Below are 19,180 nucleotides of genomic sequence, written 5' to 3'. Positions count from 1 at the left end.
AAAATGCTCCAGTGTCCCTGTATCTGTGGTTAGTTAACAGTGGTGAGTTCAGTGAATTGATGACCTACACGGCCAGTCACAGTCATTTCTGTTGTTTAAGATCAAGCTCAACAGCGGTCAAGAAATGAACGTTTTTAAAACTTCAGTATTGATTAGTAAAGAATTCCTGTATCAAGACAAACTTAATTAACAATGTAGTCAAGATGCCAATTTCGTCATTTTTTTTTTATTATTTGAAGGCTAATTTGTACTAATCTGTACGATATTGTTTGTACATTTTAGTATGATTTACTCATCCCCCAATAGAAGTTGGATTTAGATCTGAGGTTTAGGGAGTTGGTCTCCTTTTTAAAATGTTACATTTTCATCAAGTCGCATGAATTAGCCACCTTTCAGCCAAAAAAAAAATAATAATAATAAAACAAAAAAGTTAAATAGTTACATGTCATCATGACATCAGGCTCCGGTCAGATACAATCATCATAGCTACTGTCATAGCCATATCACCCTGCAGCCCAAGACCAGTTACTCACTGAAGCTAAGCAGGGGTGAGCCTGTTCAGTACCTGGATGGGAGATCACATGGGAAAACTAGGTTGCTGTTGGAAGTGTAGGAGTGTAACCCTAATGTCAAATTCCCTCCATCAGCTCTTATTAATTATGGCCTCCCAATCATCTCCAACCACCGAATCGGTCTGTTTCTCCACTCTATCTATATCCGGTACGTGGTGAGCACACTGGCACCGTTGTCCTATGGCTGCCGTCGCATCATCCAAGTGGATGCTGCACACTGGTGGTGATGTGGAAAGACCACCCTCATGATTGTAAAGCACTTTGGGTGTACGGCAATACACGTTAAATGCGCTATATAAATACACATTTCTTACTTACTATCATGAAATCTAAATAACTGTTTTGGTACAATAACAACAACAAAAAAAGTGGACTTTACGTGAGAAAAATAAAAAGCTACAAAACATTAACCTGACAGCCCCCAAAAAACAACTGTTCAACGGCAGGTCAAAACACATATAAACACATTCATAAAGATGAGAGCCAACAGATCAAAATGAGAATCTGCGAGAGGGGAACCTTCACTTGATTGCCAAACGCGGTTTTGTCTCTCTTTTCAAAAACTGTAGGGAGGGGGAAAAAAAGAGGTGGAAAACGAGAAAGAGCGAGAATAAAATAACCTATTCCCTCCTCTGACACTACAGCTACGGACAGGAATACCATTGTCTTTTTTTTTTCCTCCTCCCAAGGTAACATTAAAGACACGGCACATCCAGACACATTTTCGACCCTCATCCATCTCCCCTGGCCAGCAGCCCAAGTGCTTAGCAAATGTCAACAGAAAATAATGCACACACAAAGGCAATCTTATTTGTTCAAGAATTGCTCTAGGTCACAGCAATTCAGCTGGGCTTTGAGAGCGGCGCTCAGGAAAAGACTGCCTCGCAGTGCAGTGCATTAGATACAGTGCTGGGCTTTTCTGAGCTGTAACGCAATCAAATGCATACACAATTTCTTCCCCCTTTCTTTCCTTTCTGCTTTTTTTATTATTAGACTCCCTAAAACATAATCCAGTGCGTTGGAATGAAAGCAGCTGTTGATTAGCGGACCACTGAAGTCTGATTTATTCTACTCTCTCCGTCTCTCTCTACCTTATCGTTTTTTACTTGAGTAATAATCTAGCTTTTGAATGTGCATTATGGAGTTCTGGATTGTGCAGGAAGTTAATCTCCCAATTCATTGTTTTCATTATATCTCCTCCAAAATGAACCCTGCAATGGGTGGAAAAAAGAGAAAAGTACAATTCAATAAAACCTGGGCCTCGCAGGATTTGCCATTTTAATGATTGCTTACCTTTTATGAATTAGTTGTCGCCACAAATTCAGCTCTTCACTTTTTCTTGGAGAAACTAATAATTCTGTTCATAATCTTGGGGGTGGAGGTAAATTGTATCTTCTTTTAATCAAGAACACAACAAAGGTTTTTTTTTTTTTTTTTTGAAAGCCCAGCTGAATGAAGAACTGAAAGCAGGGAGAATAGGAAAGAAATCCACATGGAGAGCCAAACAGCTTTCTAAATCAATCTAATGATTAGGAAATGTCAAGACAGATGAACAAAAAGCCCAGAGCTGTTGCATGCTGGGTAGTGTATGTGTTCGTGAGATATGCTTGCAGTGTCTTGATAAACTTAATTAAAAAAAGCATTGTTATTTTTAACAGACAAAAATGTGTTACTAATTACATTAAAATGTATTTATATTATATTATATTATATTATATTATATTATATTATATTATATTATATTATATTATATTATATTATATTATATTATATTATGTAATATCATATTATATTATTTTATTTAATTTTATTTTATATTACATTACATTATTATTATATTACTTTACATTATTTTACGTTATATTATTTTACATAACATTATTATAATGTATTACATTATTATTATATATTATATTACATTAAATTATATTATATTATATCATATATGATAAGATATTACATTATGTTATATTACATTATTTTACATCACGTTATTATATTATATTATATTATATTATGTTTTATTATATTATATATTATATTATTATTATATTCATTCATTCATTTTCTTGTCGGATGAGTCCCTTTATTCATCCGGGGTCGCCACAGCGGAATGAACCGCCAACTTTCCAGCAAGTTTTTACCCACTGGATGCCCTTCCAGCCGCAACCTGTCTTTGGGAAAATTATTATTATATTATATTATATTATATTATATTATATTATATTATATTATATTATATTATATTATATTATATTATATTATATTATATTATATTATATTGTTTTATTTATTTTATTATATTATATTTGATTATATTACATTACATTACATTATTATATTATATTATATTATATTATATTATATTATATTATATTATATTAATTATGTATACATGTTGTTTTGTTATGTGTTAAATTATTGCATGCTATGTCACGTTATGTCATGTTGTGTTGTGCTATATTATGTAACATGTTATGTTATCTTTTGTTGTGTGCTACCTTGCTTTATGTTATGTTATCTTATGTAACGTTATGTTGTTATGTTACATTATGTCAAGTTATCTTACGTCATGCTATGCTTGTTATTTTCTGTTACGTTACATTTTCTTATGTTATATTATTATGTGTTATGTTATGTTACATTTTGTTACAAGCTGATATATTATCTAATGTTGTTATGTTTTATAAGTTATATTATTTTATATAATGTTATGTTGTTGTTACACGTTATGTTACATTTTGTTATGTAATGTTATGCTTATGCTGTGCTAAGTTATCGTATGTTGTTGTCATGTTACGTTAAATGTTAGGTTATCTTGTTATTTTCTGTTATGTCAAGTTGCAAAGTAAGTTACGTTATGTTATGTTACGTTACGTTACGTTACTTTATGTTGCGCATTAAATTATGCTATCTTATGTTATGTCATGTTATCCTATTTAATGCTATGTAACTGTTACATGTTACATTATGTTATGCCATATTACAATATCTAATGTTGTTACATGTTGTGTCCAGTTATGTTACGTAATGTTATCTTGTGTAATGTTATGTTGTTACATTACAAGTTAGGTTACATTATCTTATGTCATGATCTGCTCATGTTATGCTACGTTATCTTATGCTGTTATGTTACAATAAATGTTACGTTACGTTCTCTTATGTTACGTTATGTCATGTTGCGCCCTAAGTTGTTATCTATGTTATGTGGCACGTTACATTATCTTATGTTATCTGTTGTTACGTTATGTTAATTTAAGTTTTCATATGTAATGCTATGTTGTTTTGTTACATCTTATGGTATGTTACGTTATGTTACATGTTATGTTACACACTGTTACGTTATCTAATGTCATGTTAGGTGTTGTTACGTGTTAGGTTATCTTATGTAATGTTATGTTGCTATGTTACTGTAGTAAAGTTCGTTGTTGTGGGAAGGAAAAGACAGGGTCGGCGATTCAGGTGAATAAATGTTTTATTTTATTTTACATTGCAACACACGTGAGGCTGTGTGTGTGTGTGTGTGTGTGTGTGTGTGTGTGTGTGTGTGCTCTCTTTCCTCTCCTGACTGCTCCTCCCGTTCTCCTTAAAAAAGGGAGTCTCTCCGGCCCAATCACTAGAAAGACAGGTGTTATTTATCATTTCTAATTGACCTGCTGATTAGCCGCCGGGCTCTGAGCATGCTCCTCCCCCTTATTGGGTGTTCGAGAATGCTCACCTCTCCAGTTACATTAACTTAGGTCGTTTTATGCTTGTTATGCTACATTATGTATGTTATGTTGTTGCAATGTTGTTATGTTACGTTAAATGTTATGTTATGTTAACTTATGTTACATTACAATGCAAGATAGGTAATGTTATCTTATGATATTTTACTTTACGTTTCGCATAAGTTATGTTATCGTATTTTGTGTTATGTTACATTATGTTATCTTATATAATGCTATGTTGTTATGTTACATTACATTATCTTATGTTGTGTTACTTGTTGTTACGTGCAATTATGTTATCTAATGTTAAGTTATGTTTTACGTTGTTATGTTGTTACATTACGTTATCTTATGTTACATTACAGTGCACGATAAGTTACGTTATCTTATGTTGTGTTACTTTATGTTTCGCATTAAGTTACGTTATCTCAAGTTATGTTACGTTACGTTTTCTTATGTAACGTTATGTTGTTATGTTACATGTAACGTTATGTTATCTCATGTCATGTTATGTTTATGTTATTACCCTACATTATCTTAGGTTATGTTACATGTTAAGTTACATGCTGTTACTTTATCTAATGATATGTTACGTGTTATGTCAAGTAACGTGTTACGTTATGATACGTTATCTTGTTTAATGTTATTGTTACATTTATGTTACAGTCTTCTTTGTCATGTTATGCTTTTATTATGCTAATCTTATGTTGTTGTTATGCTACATTAAATGTTACGTTATCTTATGTTATGTTACTTTACGTTACATTATGTTGCGCATTAAGTTACATTATCTCAAGTTATTTATTAGGTTATGTATCTTATGTTACCAATAAAATTCCAGAATAACAATTTGACCCAAAGTTGAATTAAAATATGTCTTCATTAAAGAACCTTCTAAATCCTGTTCTAGCACATTACAAACATGCTTTATGTCACGTAACAAGTTAACCCTCATGCAGGGCTCGGGCTGAACTGAACACACATGTATGCACTCCTGAATCCGTCTTTCCCAGTAGGCGCAGCTGTGTCAGTGGACTCGGGATGCATCTGGATGCAGGTTTAATGATGTCAGCAGTGCAACTCGGATGGGGACAGGTGGAAAAGAGCGGCAGGTGAGCTGAGATTACTCTGTGCACTGAGGGTTAGGACAGCGGCCGTCACAACTGTCAAAACCACCCGGCCTGGGTCTGTCTGGGATCATGGGGGATAACCAACAGCTGCAAACACAGCAGACTGAAAAATGAAGAGCGAGAGGCCTGTGTATGTGTGTGTGTAGATCTCAGCCGGAGGATCATATGCATTTGATTGATCACTCAAAGCTGTCATTGGAGTAAAAGGCGTAGAGCATGTTTGTAATCCAGCTGAAGCTAATCTAACTATAAAAATGCTCACCTGGTTGACAAGAGCTCACAAATGTATGTGCGCTTTTCAAGGCTTGCAGACGTCTGTCAGAAATAAAAAAAAAGAAAAAGTCTGATGTATTTGAGGGAAGGCACTGCAGGTGAATAAGTTGAAAAAGTTCACTGGAAAATAGGTAGTTTTATGAAATGTTATGTTTAAATTTGCTAATGATACATTGTTTTAAAGTCCCAGTAAAATCTAAATGAAAGATGTTAGTATCAATATGTTAGACTTAAGGACATCTAGAAGCTAGTGTGCAACATAACAGTGACAATTTGCATTATGAAGATAAAAAGCTTACAGTTTGCCACTTCCACCTAAATGAATCAGCATTTCTTTTGAGGTCACCTCAAACTTTAGCTTCTCATCAAATCTGACCAATCAAATGCTTTCTAGTGTCTGACATGCCCCGCCCACTTCAAGACACTATTGAAATATGCACTTGAGCTCAACTACTCTCATTACATCAAACAAAAATGCATATTTTAAAGCACTTCATGGCACATATAATAGTTGAAGTCAGAAATATTAGCCCCCCTGAATTATTAACCTCCACAATTTCTGTTTACTGAAGATAAGTTTTTTCAACACATTTACAAATAAAATGGTTTTAATAACTCATTTCCAATAACTGATTTATTTTATCTTTGCCATGATGAAAGTAAATAATAGTTGACTAAATATTTTTCAAGACACTTCTATATAGCTTAAAGTGACATTTAAAGGCTTAACTAGGTTAATTAGGCAGGTTAGGGTAATTAGGCGATTCTTGTATAACGATGGTTTGTTCTGTAGATTATCAGAAAAAATATATAGCTTATAGGAGCTAATAATTTTGCCTTAAAATGGGTTAAAATTGCTTTTATTCTAGGCAAAATAAAATAAGACTTTCTCCAGAATAAAAAAAAATATTATCAGACATACTGTGAAAATTTCCTTGCTCTGTTAAACATAATTATAATAATAATAAATATTTAAAAAAGAAAAAGAAATTCAAAGGGGGGCTAATATTCTGACTTCAACTGTATATGCTAATTTGCATACAAACAGTGACAAAATCTGCATCAAGAACATGTAAACTTCCAAAGCATACAGTATGTCACTTCCGGCTAAATAAATCAACGATTTCACATCATACTTTAGCTTCTCATCAAATCTTCTGACCAATCAAATGCTCTCTAGTATCTTACATGCCCCACCCCGATCAAGACACCATTGAAATATGCGCTCAAGCTCAACTACTCTCATTAAATCAAACAAAAATGCACATTTTAAGCACTTCATGGGATCTTTAATAAATTTGCACTAATATGCATACAGTGACAAAATTTGCTTGAGAGATAAACTTTCAAATCTTGCATTTTGTCTCTTCCGCCTACATAGACGTACTTTATTACTTGATTACTTGAACCATCCAAAACGACAAAGCTGCACCCGAAACCGCCTACTACTCAGTAGGTACTGCATTTCAATTTAAACGTTGTCATGGTCATGTGACCTACCTGCGTCAGTTGCGTCACTTCAGTCCTATTCATAAATTCTTTCTCGGGGCATCATGGGATAGCGCAGCATGCATGGAATGGGCACTTCAGAATCTCGCCGAAAGTAGTAAGTCATTTGGGTATTTCTCGCATACTGATTTTCGAATTCTATGAATTCAGACATACTACTCGGATCGCATGCTGGTTTTAACTTGCAGTATAGTATGAAAGTATGCAGTTTAGGATGCAGCCCAAGCGTGTCAACGCTCTGTCTTCTGCCTCTGTGTTACAAGCGGGTTTCAGAAGCTTAAAGTTGTGTAGCGCCATCTAACGTTAAGGAGTGATTTTGTATACTCTCCTGCTCGAAGCCAGTGAAAATCGATTGGGTTTGAATTGGGAAAAACATCTTCAAAAACACTGACAATAAAAGCAAACGAAAAGCGTCCCGGTGATATGAACTGTTACAAGTCTGTTTTTCGTATGTTTTTTTTTTTTTAAGAATAAAAAAAAAAAACACTTTATAAAATACCAAAAATTTGAAATCTCAAACTTGAGAAGTTCATGAAAAAAACCCTGTATTTTCCAACAGTCTTAGGATGAAGTTAAACAGAATGAAATGGGAGGCTACCATGGAGACTACGGAAGGATCTGTCAAGTGGACCAATAAGGTTAAAAGTACATGCCTGCTGCACGCTTTCACCTGTCACCTTAATTGCTTTGACACTTGTGTTTTTGACCAATTAAAACAGACTTTCAGCTGGTCCAGTAAGAGCAGGTCTGTGCTCCGATATTAGGGCTGAGTTTATATTTCTGAACACCTCTGACTGAATTTATAAAGTTCTCTGACAACAAATCACATATGAAATGATTTTCATGTTGAGTAAATAATCAATTAAACACACTCACTGTATACAGTGTATTTGCATTTATATTGTCATCTCAATAAACGTATGCTTGATAAATAGTTAAGCCTTTGCAGACCGTCTCTGGTGATATTTTTATTTCTCTAGTTAATTAACATTGATCTAGATGACAAAAAAACAAGCTATAATCGACTCTCCACTTCTTTGTGAATTTCACTAAAACAATTCTAGGTTGCTATAGGTGGCTGCCATGGTATTTGTCTTTTGTTTCTAGCATGTTTGTTACATACACTACCTGACAAAAGTCTTGTCGCCTATCCAAGTTTATAGGAAAAACAAATAATAACTTGACTTCTAGTTAATAATTTGGTTTCAGAAGTGGCTTATAAGATTTTTTTATTATTTAATTAGGACAAAAAGATCTGACTTTGCTCAGACAAAAGTCTTGTCACTTAACAAAAATAATGTACACTATAGAATATAATGTCATGGTGCAATGGAAAAAGAATTAATATTGTGTATGACTCCCATGAGCGTGGAGGACTGCATCCATACATCTCAGCAAAGACTCAAATAACTTATTAATAAAGTCATCTGGACTGGTAAAGAAAGCGTTCTGGCAGGACTGCCAGAGTTCATCAAGATTCTTTGGATTTATCTTCAATGCCTCCTCTGTCATCTTACCTCAGACATGCTCAATAATGTTCCTGTCTGCTGACTGGGTAGGCCAATCCTGAAGCACCTTGACCTTTATTGTTATCATTAGTATTAATATCATTAGTTACGGGTCTGGCTTGCTGTGTGGTGTCATGCAAGATAAGAACTCATAACACTCACCTTTATAGTCAAAATTTGGGTGCTGGCAAAATGTCGGCCTATTAGGTAAGAAAGAAGTGTGAGTTGATCAGGCCCACCTTCTCTCTAAGCTAGGTGCACATTAGCTCTGTTTGCAAAGCACAAATTTGAGGTTTGTTGTGTCAGAATGATTATTATAGAGTCAAAATTCTACCTCCAGAAATTTGGAGAAAGTTAACCTAAAGGTCCTGAGAACCTTCTCTAATCAAGCTTGAGGGGCAATATTTTACCTTCTGAAATTTGGAGAAAGGTGTGAAGTTAACCTTAAGGTCATGAGACCCTCCTTCTCTGTTCATTTGGTTGTTTGTTGAGTGCAACAGGAGAAAAAATAAAAACAAAAAAAAAACATTTCTTACAGCAGGTTATAGAGACTAAATCAAAGACAGAAATTTTGACATGCAGCACAAACTTTTAAGCATTTTTTTTTCCAAAATATGTTAATTTAGCATGTTTAGCATGTTATTTTTCTGCTTCAGAAGAGTCAAAAACATTCATACAACGCATTTAACCGCAGTGAAGTTCACCGTGAGCTATTCAGAAAAATAAAAAACGAGCGCACAAAGGCCCTGATGTCATTTTGAAGGTGAATCTTCAGCCTTGATCCCAGCGCTCGAGGGGGTTGAATATATATGCGCTCTTCCCTTCAGCGATCCACTGACAAAGGTCACCCGAAGTCCTCTCAAGGTCCGCACCATTTGAAATCCAATTGAAATTCATATATCTATCGGATGTGTGTGGAGATGCTTTAAGGGCAATGTTTACCCAGAGTCAAGTTCATCACTCTCCGTGGAGCGACAGAAGGGTTAATGATGGCCCGCTGGACAATCAGAGCAAATCAGAGCGCAGACGGATGACGGCCGTTACATCTATGTGAGTCATAAGCTTGCATTTAGGGAACGGGCAGCCATCCTTCAGCGCCATGACAGAGCGAACGCGGATCCGCTGACTGATCAGACACCAGAGAGACGGACAGAGCTTTCAATAATACGAAGCGCTACGGGAAGCGAGGCAGGAGGCATGAGGGAGCATTCATTAGCCTCTCGCTAATGCTAGGCCTGGACGTCGTAGCCCTGACCTTCACAGTGACCTGTAAAAACACAGCTGCGGACAGGCCAGCTTTCTTCAGCACCTGGAGTCTGGGACGCTCAGCGGATCTGGAAATCAACGCCTGGAGCTTCACAAAGCATGCAGAGAAAAGCTCCTGCTTGCTTAGTTAACAGGTGCTCGCCTACAGCGTCTTTCACTCATGCTCTCGCTGAGATCACAGACACACTCTGCTGGAAGGTGCCATGTTGACAGGAAAAGGAAATAGGTGATCTTTTGTGTACTTAGCGGACTAAAACTGACAAAACTTCAGCTCAGCAGATGAACATTTCACAGTTGGTGCATTATTTTTAAATTAACACCACAGTTCAGCAAGAATACATCAAATTAATCGCAATGTATTTAAATGTAAAACATTTACTATTTATCTTTAAATGATAGAAAATACGTCTATAATATGCATTGTCTATAACAATAATAATAAAAAAAACTTTTATTTTGCATTTTATTTTTTATGTATTTACTAATTTTATTTGAACCATTTTTGCAGGAGTCATCAGTTTTTATGAAGAACATAGACATATGTTTGCAGATATTTAAGAAACATGCTAATTGAACATACTTGTTTATCTGAAAAACTATGCTGAAGTCAGATATTCTGCTTTAAAAATGTGTGCTATGTGCCAGAACGTCTGTCTTTGTTTTGATCATTTAACCCGCTCAATGCCAATTCAGCCAATTATATTTCATTAGCCCGGGTTGCCTTTATGGAAAACAGTGTATTTCATCCTTTTATTCAGGAAGAATCTCAAAGTATGCATCCATGACTGAAATGCGACCTCCAGTGGACAGTAGTAGACTCTGGAATAAGACGCAGATTCAGAGTTCCACACGAGGTGGTTATTAATTAGCAAATAATATAAACATTAAGAATGTAAACCTTAGGGAAACAGGTTACATTGCAACCTTGTGTCCGACATTTGTAGTGATAAGCAAGTTGGCCGTTTGCATCAGACGAAACATGACAGAAATTTTGCTACAGACACTCCAAAGAAATGGTACGGTTTACAATCAGATTAATACATATTTAACCTCTTTAACATTATTAAATGTTCATGCAGAATCACTGATATTTTTTGGCTTGCTTGTCACAGTTCTAAAGTTTGATTTCAAATGGTTTATTTCATTTTCAACATCTGAGGTGAACTATATGCTGCTGCTTTGAGTAGTATGCCTATAAATGTCATGTAGAATGCCAATCACACTCACACTATTAGCATTTAACACTGAATAAAGCACATGTGTTGTACCTGAAGAGATTGAGGAGATCATTGTCAGTTTATCCTGTTGTTAACCTGCCTTATTTCTCTAAAATATAAATTCCAGCTGTTGGTTACAACAAAAAACCCTTTTAATATGAAAAAAATATTCCTTCCATTGTGTGCCATTGCATTTATATAGAATACGATTGAAATCAGCCTTTGTTGGTGTCGTCAAGCTAGCAACCTGCTCTAGTGTGTGTTTTGAACCAGGAGTGCAATACCTAGTTCAACTGCTGGGTGTCCAACTTATACTACATCTTTAAACTTAAGCTTATTTATAAGGCAATTTACACTTGAATTTAAATATGTATGCTTTAAACACAAGTTACACATTATTCATTCATTAATTTTCTTGTCGGCTTAGTCCCTTTATTAATCCGGGATCGCCACAGCGGAATGAACCGCCAACTTATCCAGCAAGTTTTTACGCAGCGGATGCCCTTACACACTCATACACTACGGACAATTTAGCCTACCCAATTCACCTGTACCGCATGTCTTTGGACTGTGGGGGAAACCAGAGCACTCAGAGGAAACCCACGCGAAGGCAGGGAGAACATGCAAACTCCACATAGAAATGCCAACTGAGCCGAGGTTCGAACCCACAACCCAGCGACCTTTTTGCTGTGAGGCGACAGCACTACCTACTACGCCACTACCTCGCCCAAGTTACACATTAATAAAAGTAATATGAAATGTATTATTTCCTTACATGACAAAAAAAAAAAAAAAAACGCCAAAAAGTTAAATGTTTCTTGACATGTTTCTTAATATGACCCAATTTCAGCTTACAGTAATGATATTAAAAGTTCAGCTTTGCCATCAGAGCAATTAAAAAATTATAAAAAGATACATTTTGTCAGCTATGTTTCCATTCATCTTGTATATGCGCATAAAAATCGGCTGATGGAAATGTCAAGATGCGCATACGTTTTGAAAGTGCACATAAAACATATGCACATAACTAAGTAAAAGAAACTTTTTTTGATAAGAAAAGATGTGCAAAAACTACAAGGAAACACTTTTACCGAACAAATTCCAGTGTGCGCATTAAAAAAGGTCAGGTGATGTGGGTTTAAGAGATCATGTGATGATAAAAATGTGTGTGAATGGACAAACAGCAGGCTGAGCACGTTATAAAACATCTAAAATGTTGTTTTGGTCATCCTTAAACACCTTAACCGTTTAAATATTAGCGCTATTATATTATTAATGACCTCCAGAATAAAGAGTGTTTGTGCTCTGCATCTCAAGCCTTTAAACGCCACCACACGTTCCCTGTTAATTTTCCCTAGCAACCGAAAATTGAGTAGATCAGGTGAGCCACACCACAGGAACAGTTAAGCTAAGTTATATTGCTTTCTTTATCTTGAAGAGTATAAGAAGAGGGTCTGCCTGCTCCCCATTTCTATCAGGAGATTAATGACATGATTGTCTAAATTTATTCTCCAGCACTTGTTTTTGGGCAAAAGGTTTATGGATATTAATTCTGAAGGTCTGTGGAGTGATTTGTGCAGCGTGGAATTGGTGAAGTGTAGCTAACCTTGTTAACTTCCTCAATTAAAGTCATGTCGCAGGCTTATTTCCGTGTGATTATACGCCGAACACCCTGGAACAGCCGTAATTGAGGGAAGAAACCTTTTCCATCGCCACCAATCTGAGCTCCCCTCCGTCACCCCTGCCAGCCTACCGCAGGGTCAGATATAAGCTCTGTTCATCTCTTTCTGCATTTCTAATCATACTCTATTTCTGTTCTGTTTTCGTCTCATTAATAAGCAGGTAAAATCGCATTCACTTCGGCAGACTGCGGTGGGCAGCAAACGGTGAACAGTGTGACATCGGATAAATCCCATGAGACAAAACCACATTTTAATTTGATTTCCCCTTCAAATCCTTCAAGAAATTATCTCAGAAACTGGGCAAGTTATAATGCAGGAATAAAAAAACACATAAGAATTAAAGTTCAGAACATCACTGGCTTATATTCTCCCGCACTGCAAATATGGCTTTTCATTTACTTTCTTAAGAGTTTTTGCCTTTTTTCTACGCTGAATAAAACAGAGTTCCACACACTGTTGTTGTTGTTGTTGTTGTTGTTGTTGTTGTTGTTGTTACTATTATCCCAACACAAACTGATTAAGTTAACAAATCTTAGTGGATTGAACATATTCAGGGTATCTGCAGGTTTTACCAAGTCAATTTTAAGACATTAAGACCATTATGAATGACATTTCAGATTTACACATAGATTTACACAGAGCTAATATTTACTTATTAGTAAATAAGCAATATTTACTTATTATTTACTTTAAGCAATTTACTTTTACTTGCCCCAGGCAAAAAAAGTAGGTTACTTGAATAATACTAAAATAAAGTATCAAAACAAGCAAACCATACACACTTTTCTTTGACAAGGTTTAAACACTATAATAAACTAAATGTACAACAGTCTTTCCAGGTCATTGTCCCCACCACATATGGTCTATAAATACATGGAGAACTTACAAATGCTATTGTGAGGAACCATATCGTTAAATAGAGTTGCAAATACTTTTGTTCAATTGTCCCAAAAAGATCTGAATATCTCAATAATTGTGTTGTTTCAGTTACTTTTAGTTCAGTAGTTTTAACAAGCAAGAAAAAAAATGTTTTCAATGAAGTCCAAATTACTAAAAAGAAAATGCTTATTGATTTAAGAGATTTTAGATATTTGGACAAGAAACAAGACAAAAGCTCCAAGTAAGAAAAGTTTTTTTTTGGAGTGTGGTGCCCTTAGGATAACATCAGCATGTACAGTGGGTGTGTAAATAGAGATTTGTTTATGTCAAAGTCATTTATTTATTTTTTATTATTTTTTTTCAAATGCAATATATTTTAACTTATTTTTGACCAAAACTATTGTCAAATTAGACATTGTGGCGCAATAAGGTGGAAGACGTATTTAGTTCTAAATAACTGACTTCATGTTGGGTTTCAGATTTAGCTTTTTTTTTTTTTTTGTATAATTGTCAATGGCGGCATAATCTGCATACATTTTTGCTATTTCTATACAGAATTTTGTTTAAAAAATACAATAAATCAATAAATAAAATAGTATTTTACTGTGGATTTTGAATAGCTGAAAATTTAATACATGAAAAAAATGTTTTTCAGTTTTACATTGCAAATCCAATTTAAACCACTCGTATAGTAAAACAAAAAAACTACATTACTTATCTCATATAATACATCTAAAGACAGAAAATATTACTTTACAAACCTTTTTTGTACATAAATCATTAAAATATAAGCATAATATTTAATAATAGTACTGACATTACTATAAAAAATAAACATTATATATTTACACACAATTACATAAGTAAACAAATCACATGTGGGCATGATCATTGGACAATACCATGAGTAAACTAAATTTCGTAAGTCACTTGATAGTGTGTTTGGAAAGTGTGTAAGACCTAAAATTGTTTTACAGAAGAACTATTAAAAGCTGAGACACATGAACATGAATGTATTCTTGTTTTTATGCACATACAAACACGCTGCCTTACATGTGTTGCTGTCAAAACCTTTGCCATTGACCGAGCCAATTACCACAACTAGGCCATGATTCATAAGCCTGGCAACTAGCGGACAATTTTCCATAAAGGGAATTTAATTAATTGCTATTTTGTTGCTGTTTGTGCATCCCTGATGATGTATTTATCTATGAGCCGCTTAAATATTGCAAGGAATTATGTTCATATACATGCAGTTCACTGTAATCCGTCTCGATCTCTTCTAATGAAGCTAAGCAGATTAGGGGAGATTTTTTTTACAACACTCGCTGCTAGCACCGGATTCTGTCATCTCAACACACTCCTCAATAAATCTATTCTTGCAGTGTGGATCAGTGAGATGAAAGTGGATGAGAACTTAATTGAATACTCTTATTATTTTTTAAATATACAGGACTTTAATATAGTCACTTTAGAAGCTACTTTATATTCAAAGAAGTTGTAGGGGGCTGCAAAAAACCAACGATGATGAACAACCCTAGCTTAGCTATTTTAGTGACGATGAGGTCACCGCGCTGGTTTAAGGATTGCAATTTTATGCCCTGAAATGCAAATAACAAATCTAGTCACTTTAAATGAAACGGGTCAACTAAACATTGCCATATGTGCTAAAATGTTTGCATAAGTGCAGCAAATGACTGAACTTGTGATCATAAATGACACAGATCAACACTATTTACAGTTTATACGCTCCATAAATGACTGAACTAATCTTTAATCAAATAAACAGTTCAACTGAATACCACTTTATTGACTTTACCCCTGTAAAATGCTATCTTGAGCACTAAAATATCAAAACTAGCCAACACTATACACTCAGCGGCCAATTTATTAGGTACACCTTTCCAACTGTTCGTTAACACAAAATCCTAATCAGCCAATCTCATGGCAGCAACTCATGGTCAGTCAATCTGCTTCAGTTCAAACCAAGCATACAATGGGGAAGAAAGGTGATTTAAGTGACTTTGAACATGGTATAGATGTCGGTGCCAGACAGAAACTGCTGATCTACTGGGATTGTCACGCACAAACATCTCTAGTGTTTACAGAGAATGGTCAGAAAAAGAGAACATACCCAGTGAGTGGCAGTTCTGTGAGCGCAAATGCCTTGTTGATGCCAGAGGTCAGAGGAGAATGGCCAGACTGGTTCCAGCTGATAGAAAGGCAACAGGAACTCAAATAACCCCTCGTTACAACCGAGGTATGCAGAAGAGCATCTCTGAACACACAACACAGCCAACCTTTAGACGGATGGACTACAGTAGCAGAAGACCTCACCAGGTGCCACTCCTGTCAACTAAGAACAGGAAACTGAGGCTACAATTCACACAGGCTCACCAAAATTGGACAATATTTGGTGTCAACAACATGAAAACAAGGATCAATCCTGCCTTGTATCAATATTAGGCTGGTGGTGGTGGTGTAATAGTGTGGGGGAAATTTTCTTGGCACACTTTAGGCACATTAGTACCAATTGTGCATCAGGTCAATGCCAGAGCCTGCCTGAGTATTGTTGCTGACCATGTTCATCACTTTACGGCCACAGTGTACCCATCTTCTGTTGGCTACTTCCAGCAGGATAACGTGTCATGTCATAAAGCGCGAATCATTTCAGACTTGTCTCTTGAACATGACAATGAGTTCCCTGTACTCAAAGGGCCACCACAGTCCCCAGAACTCAATCCAATAGAGCACCTTTTTGATGTGGTGGAACGGGAGATTCACATCATGGACGTTCAGCCAACAAATCTGCAGCAACTAAGGGATGCTATCATGTCAATATGGACCAAGATCTCTGAGGAATATTTCCAGTACCTAATAAAGTGGTCAATAATACTTTGCATAGATATATACACTAGATATCGCATAGGGACCCTGAGCATGCGTCAATAGCGCCGCCACATTGGTACAGTGCTCCCAGGACAAATGTCATTCAACCGCACTAGTCAAGACAGTGTTTTTACGTGAAGATGCGGGAGTACGGGTGTAGAAACGTGCAAACAAAGAAAACAACGCACAAAGGCAGAACATTTCATAGGTAATATTAAGTTTTTTTCTGTTTTTGAATGTTCTGAACTTTTGTGCTAATCAGGTAACGTTATGATGATAACAGTCGCAAAGCAGCTCCAACTCGCACTAAACACTTGGCTTATGCTAGTTTTGTTGAATAAAATCAGCAAACAATGCAAAAGAAATATGACAACGAGATGCTGCGCTGCCAGAAACTTGTATTATTGTTGGCTAGTGAAAGAGTCGTTCAGGGGATTTATTCACAAACGAATCCCTCCGTCAGTATGAGAAGTGAAAGCAGGAGAGGAGTGTGTTTCAGGACACGGATTATATTAAATTTAACAGGGAGGGTGAATAGTACATTTCTGTACACACAAACACAAGCTTTTTGTCAGGAATGCCCGTGCGGTCACTGATCCATCAATGTAGAAAAGTGATGTAAAATTATAATTTTCGTTATTAGAAAAAAAAATTACATACTAACATCCAGGAAAACTCCCGATCATAGATATATGTGTATATTTCTGGCTTTGGATGGCCACAGTCCTCCACTGTACCTTGGTCCCGCATTCATTTCAAAGGAGCGCTACCCTGTAGCAAGATGGCGGCGCTATTGACGCATTCCGTCCAATAGACAACAATAGGCCAGGCGACATCTAGTGTATATATCTATGAATACTTTGTATAGATTATACACATGTTGGTAGACTAATTATCTCAGACAAACACTGCAATGCTTTTTAGTTTTCTCCATAAATAAAACCTGTATCAGAGTTGCAGCAATGTTTTGTCAGCTTGTCATTCTCTGAGAAAACGGTTGATGGTCAACTAGCAATTAACGTACACACCACCCCTTAAACCCGCAGTGATAAAAAGGTTGTGGACCACTGCTCTGAAGAGTTTGTTTGGCCACTCTTTACATTTCATTAGATTTATCAGGTCAACTTAATGCCACCATTTGACTTAAAAATGAAAGAACTTTCCACCACTATCCAAAGCCTTCAAGTAAACACTTCGATATGACTGACAGTCTTCATTTAAGAGCATGTAAATGACTGAACCTGTTGTAAAAAGTCAAACACCACCTCTTTACCTCAAAGTGCCATTAAAAACCATTATATGACTTGAGGACTGCATTCACGTGTCAGAAATGATGAGTTACAGTCTCAAAGTTGAATGCAAAAGCATGAGCAATGAGTGTTGCTGCCTTGGTGCTAAAAAGAAAAGAGACAAGCATGAACACAACAACCGATAGCGTACTCCAGAGAGTCATATTAAACATTGACAGGTTAGCCAAGCGCAGTTTGCTCCGGGTCGCCGTATAGCTGATCTGGAGCCCTAAGGGACGCCTTCTCCTCGCACAAATTAATACCTTCGAGAGGCAGACTGAACGGTGGCAATAAACTCATTTGTTCCCCAAATAATGAAGAATGACTTCCCCCCCCTCCAATCCCCTACGACCACCACCAGTACTTTGGTCCTTGGCACATCTGTGACTGTTGCCATGGCGACCTGGTCTTACCTCACCGCTTCGCGAAGTGCTCCACGCTCACTCAGAGTCGTGTGTTTGATGTCATCAAAATTGTTCTCCAGCTTCACGCAGCTCTGCAAAAGAGAGAAAAAGAGAGAGAGAATGAATGAATGCATTTATATAATGCTTTTAATGTGTTTTGCTGTACACCGAAAGCACTTTACAATCAAATAAGGGAGTCTCTCTTCTCCACCACCACCAGAAATATGCAGCATCCATCTGGATAATGCAACGTCAGCCACAGCACGAGGGTGCAAGTGCGCTCTACACACACTAGCCATAGGTAGAGAGGACAGATTGTGACAGAGCCAATCCAATGGATGGGGATTATTAGGAGGCCATAACAGGCATGAGGAGATCGAGGGAATTTGGCCAGGACACCAGTGTTACACCATAACTCTTTATTAGAAGTGCCATGGGATTTTAATGACCACAGAAGCTCAGTTTGGTCCTGAAGTGCCATTGCCCGACAGTTAAACCTTCTTGTCTGGAACTTTGCTGTGACCCTAGTGAGAACCTGACTGTCTGATGTGCAGTGGTGTAAAGTGACAAATTACTACTACTCCAATTACAGTAATTGAGTGGTTTTTCTCAGAAATTGTAATTTACTAATTTTAAAAATTTGTTCTTTTACTTACCCTTGAGTTCATTTTTAGTGCTGTATTGGTACTTTTACTCCACTGTTTTTCTTCAAACTGCAGTCACTATTTTTTCTTGTCTATAGTGATTGGCTAAAGTAGAAAAATCAGTCCTGTCATTCCTGTCCAATCAAATCGCACATACAAAGTAAATCGCATCATCCTGAACAACCTCAAGACATGGGTGCTTTATAAC

General features: G+C 36.2%; 1 protein-coding gene across 7 annotated transcripts in view; it reads right to left on the bottom strand.

Annotated features, from left to right (window-relative positions):
* dpyda (dihydropyrimidine dehydrogenase a) overlaps window positions 1-19,180 on the bottom strand; it is a 384,430-nt gene that overhangs the window by 298,670 nt on the left and 66,580 nt on the right. For all 7 annotated transcript variants that reach the window (XR_012399471.1, XR_012399472.1, XR_012399473.1 and 4 more), the window contains exon 3: window positions 18,338-18,420. Coding sequence is in view for 3 of the 7 variants with exons in the window: in XM_073940926.1 (XP_073797027.1) it covers window positions 18,338-18,420 (83 nt within the window). In the remaining 4 variants the exon portion in view is untranslated. The remainder of the gene's footprint in view (window positions 1-18,337; window positions 18,421-19,180) is intronic.

The sequence above is a fragment of the Danio rerio genome, chromosome 24, assembly GCF_049306965.1.
Source record: "Danio rerio strain Tuebingen ecotype United States chromosome 24, GRCz12tu, whole genome shotgun sequence".
In the NCBI taxonomy this organism is placed as follows: domain Eukaryota; kingdom Metazoa; phylum Chordata; class Actinopteri; order Cypriniformes; family Danionidae; genus Danio; species Danio rerio.
Note: the sequence above shows the minus strand (reverse complement) of the source record. Positions and strands in the feature narration are given on the sequence as shown.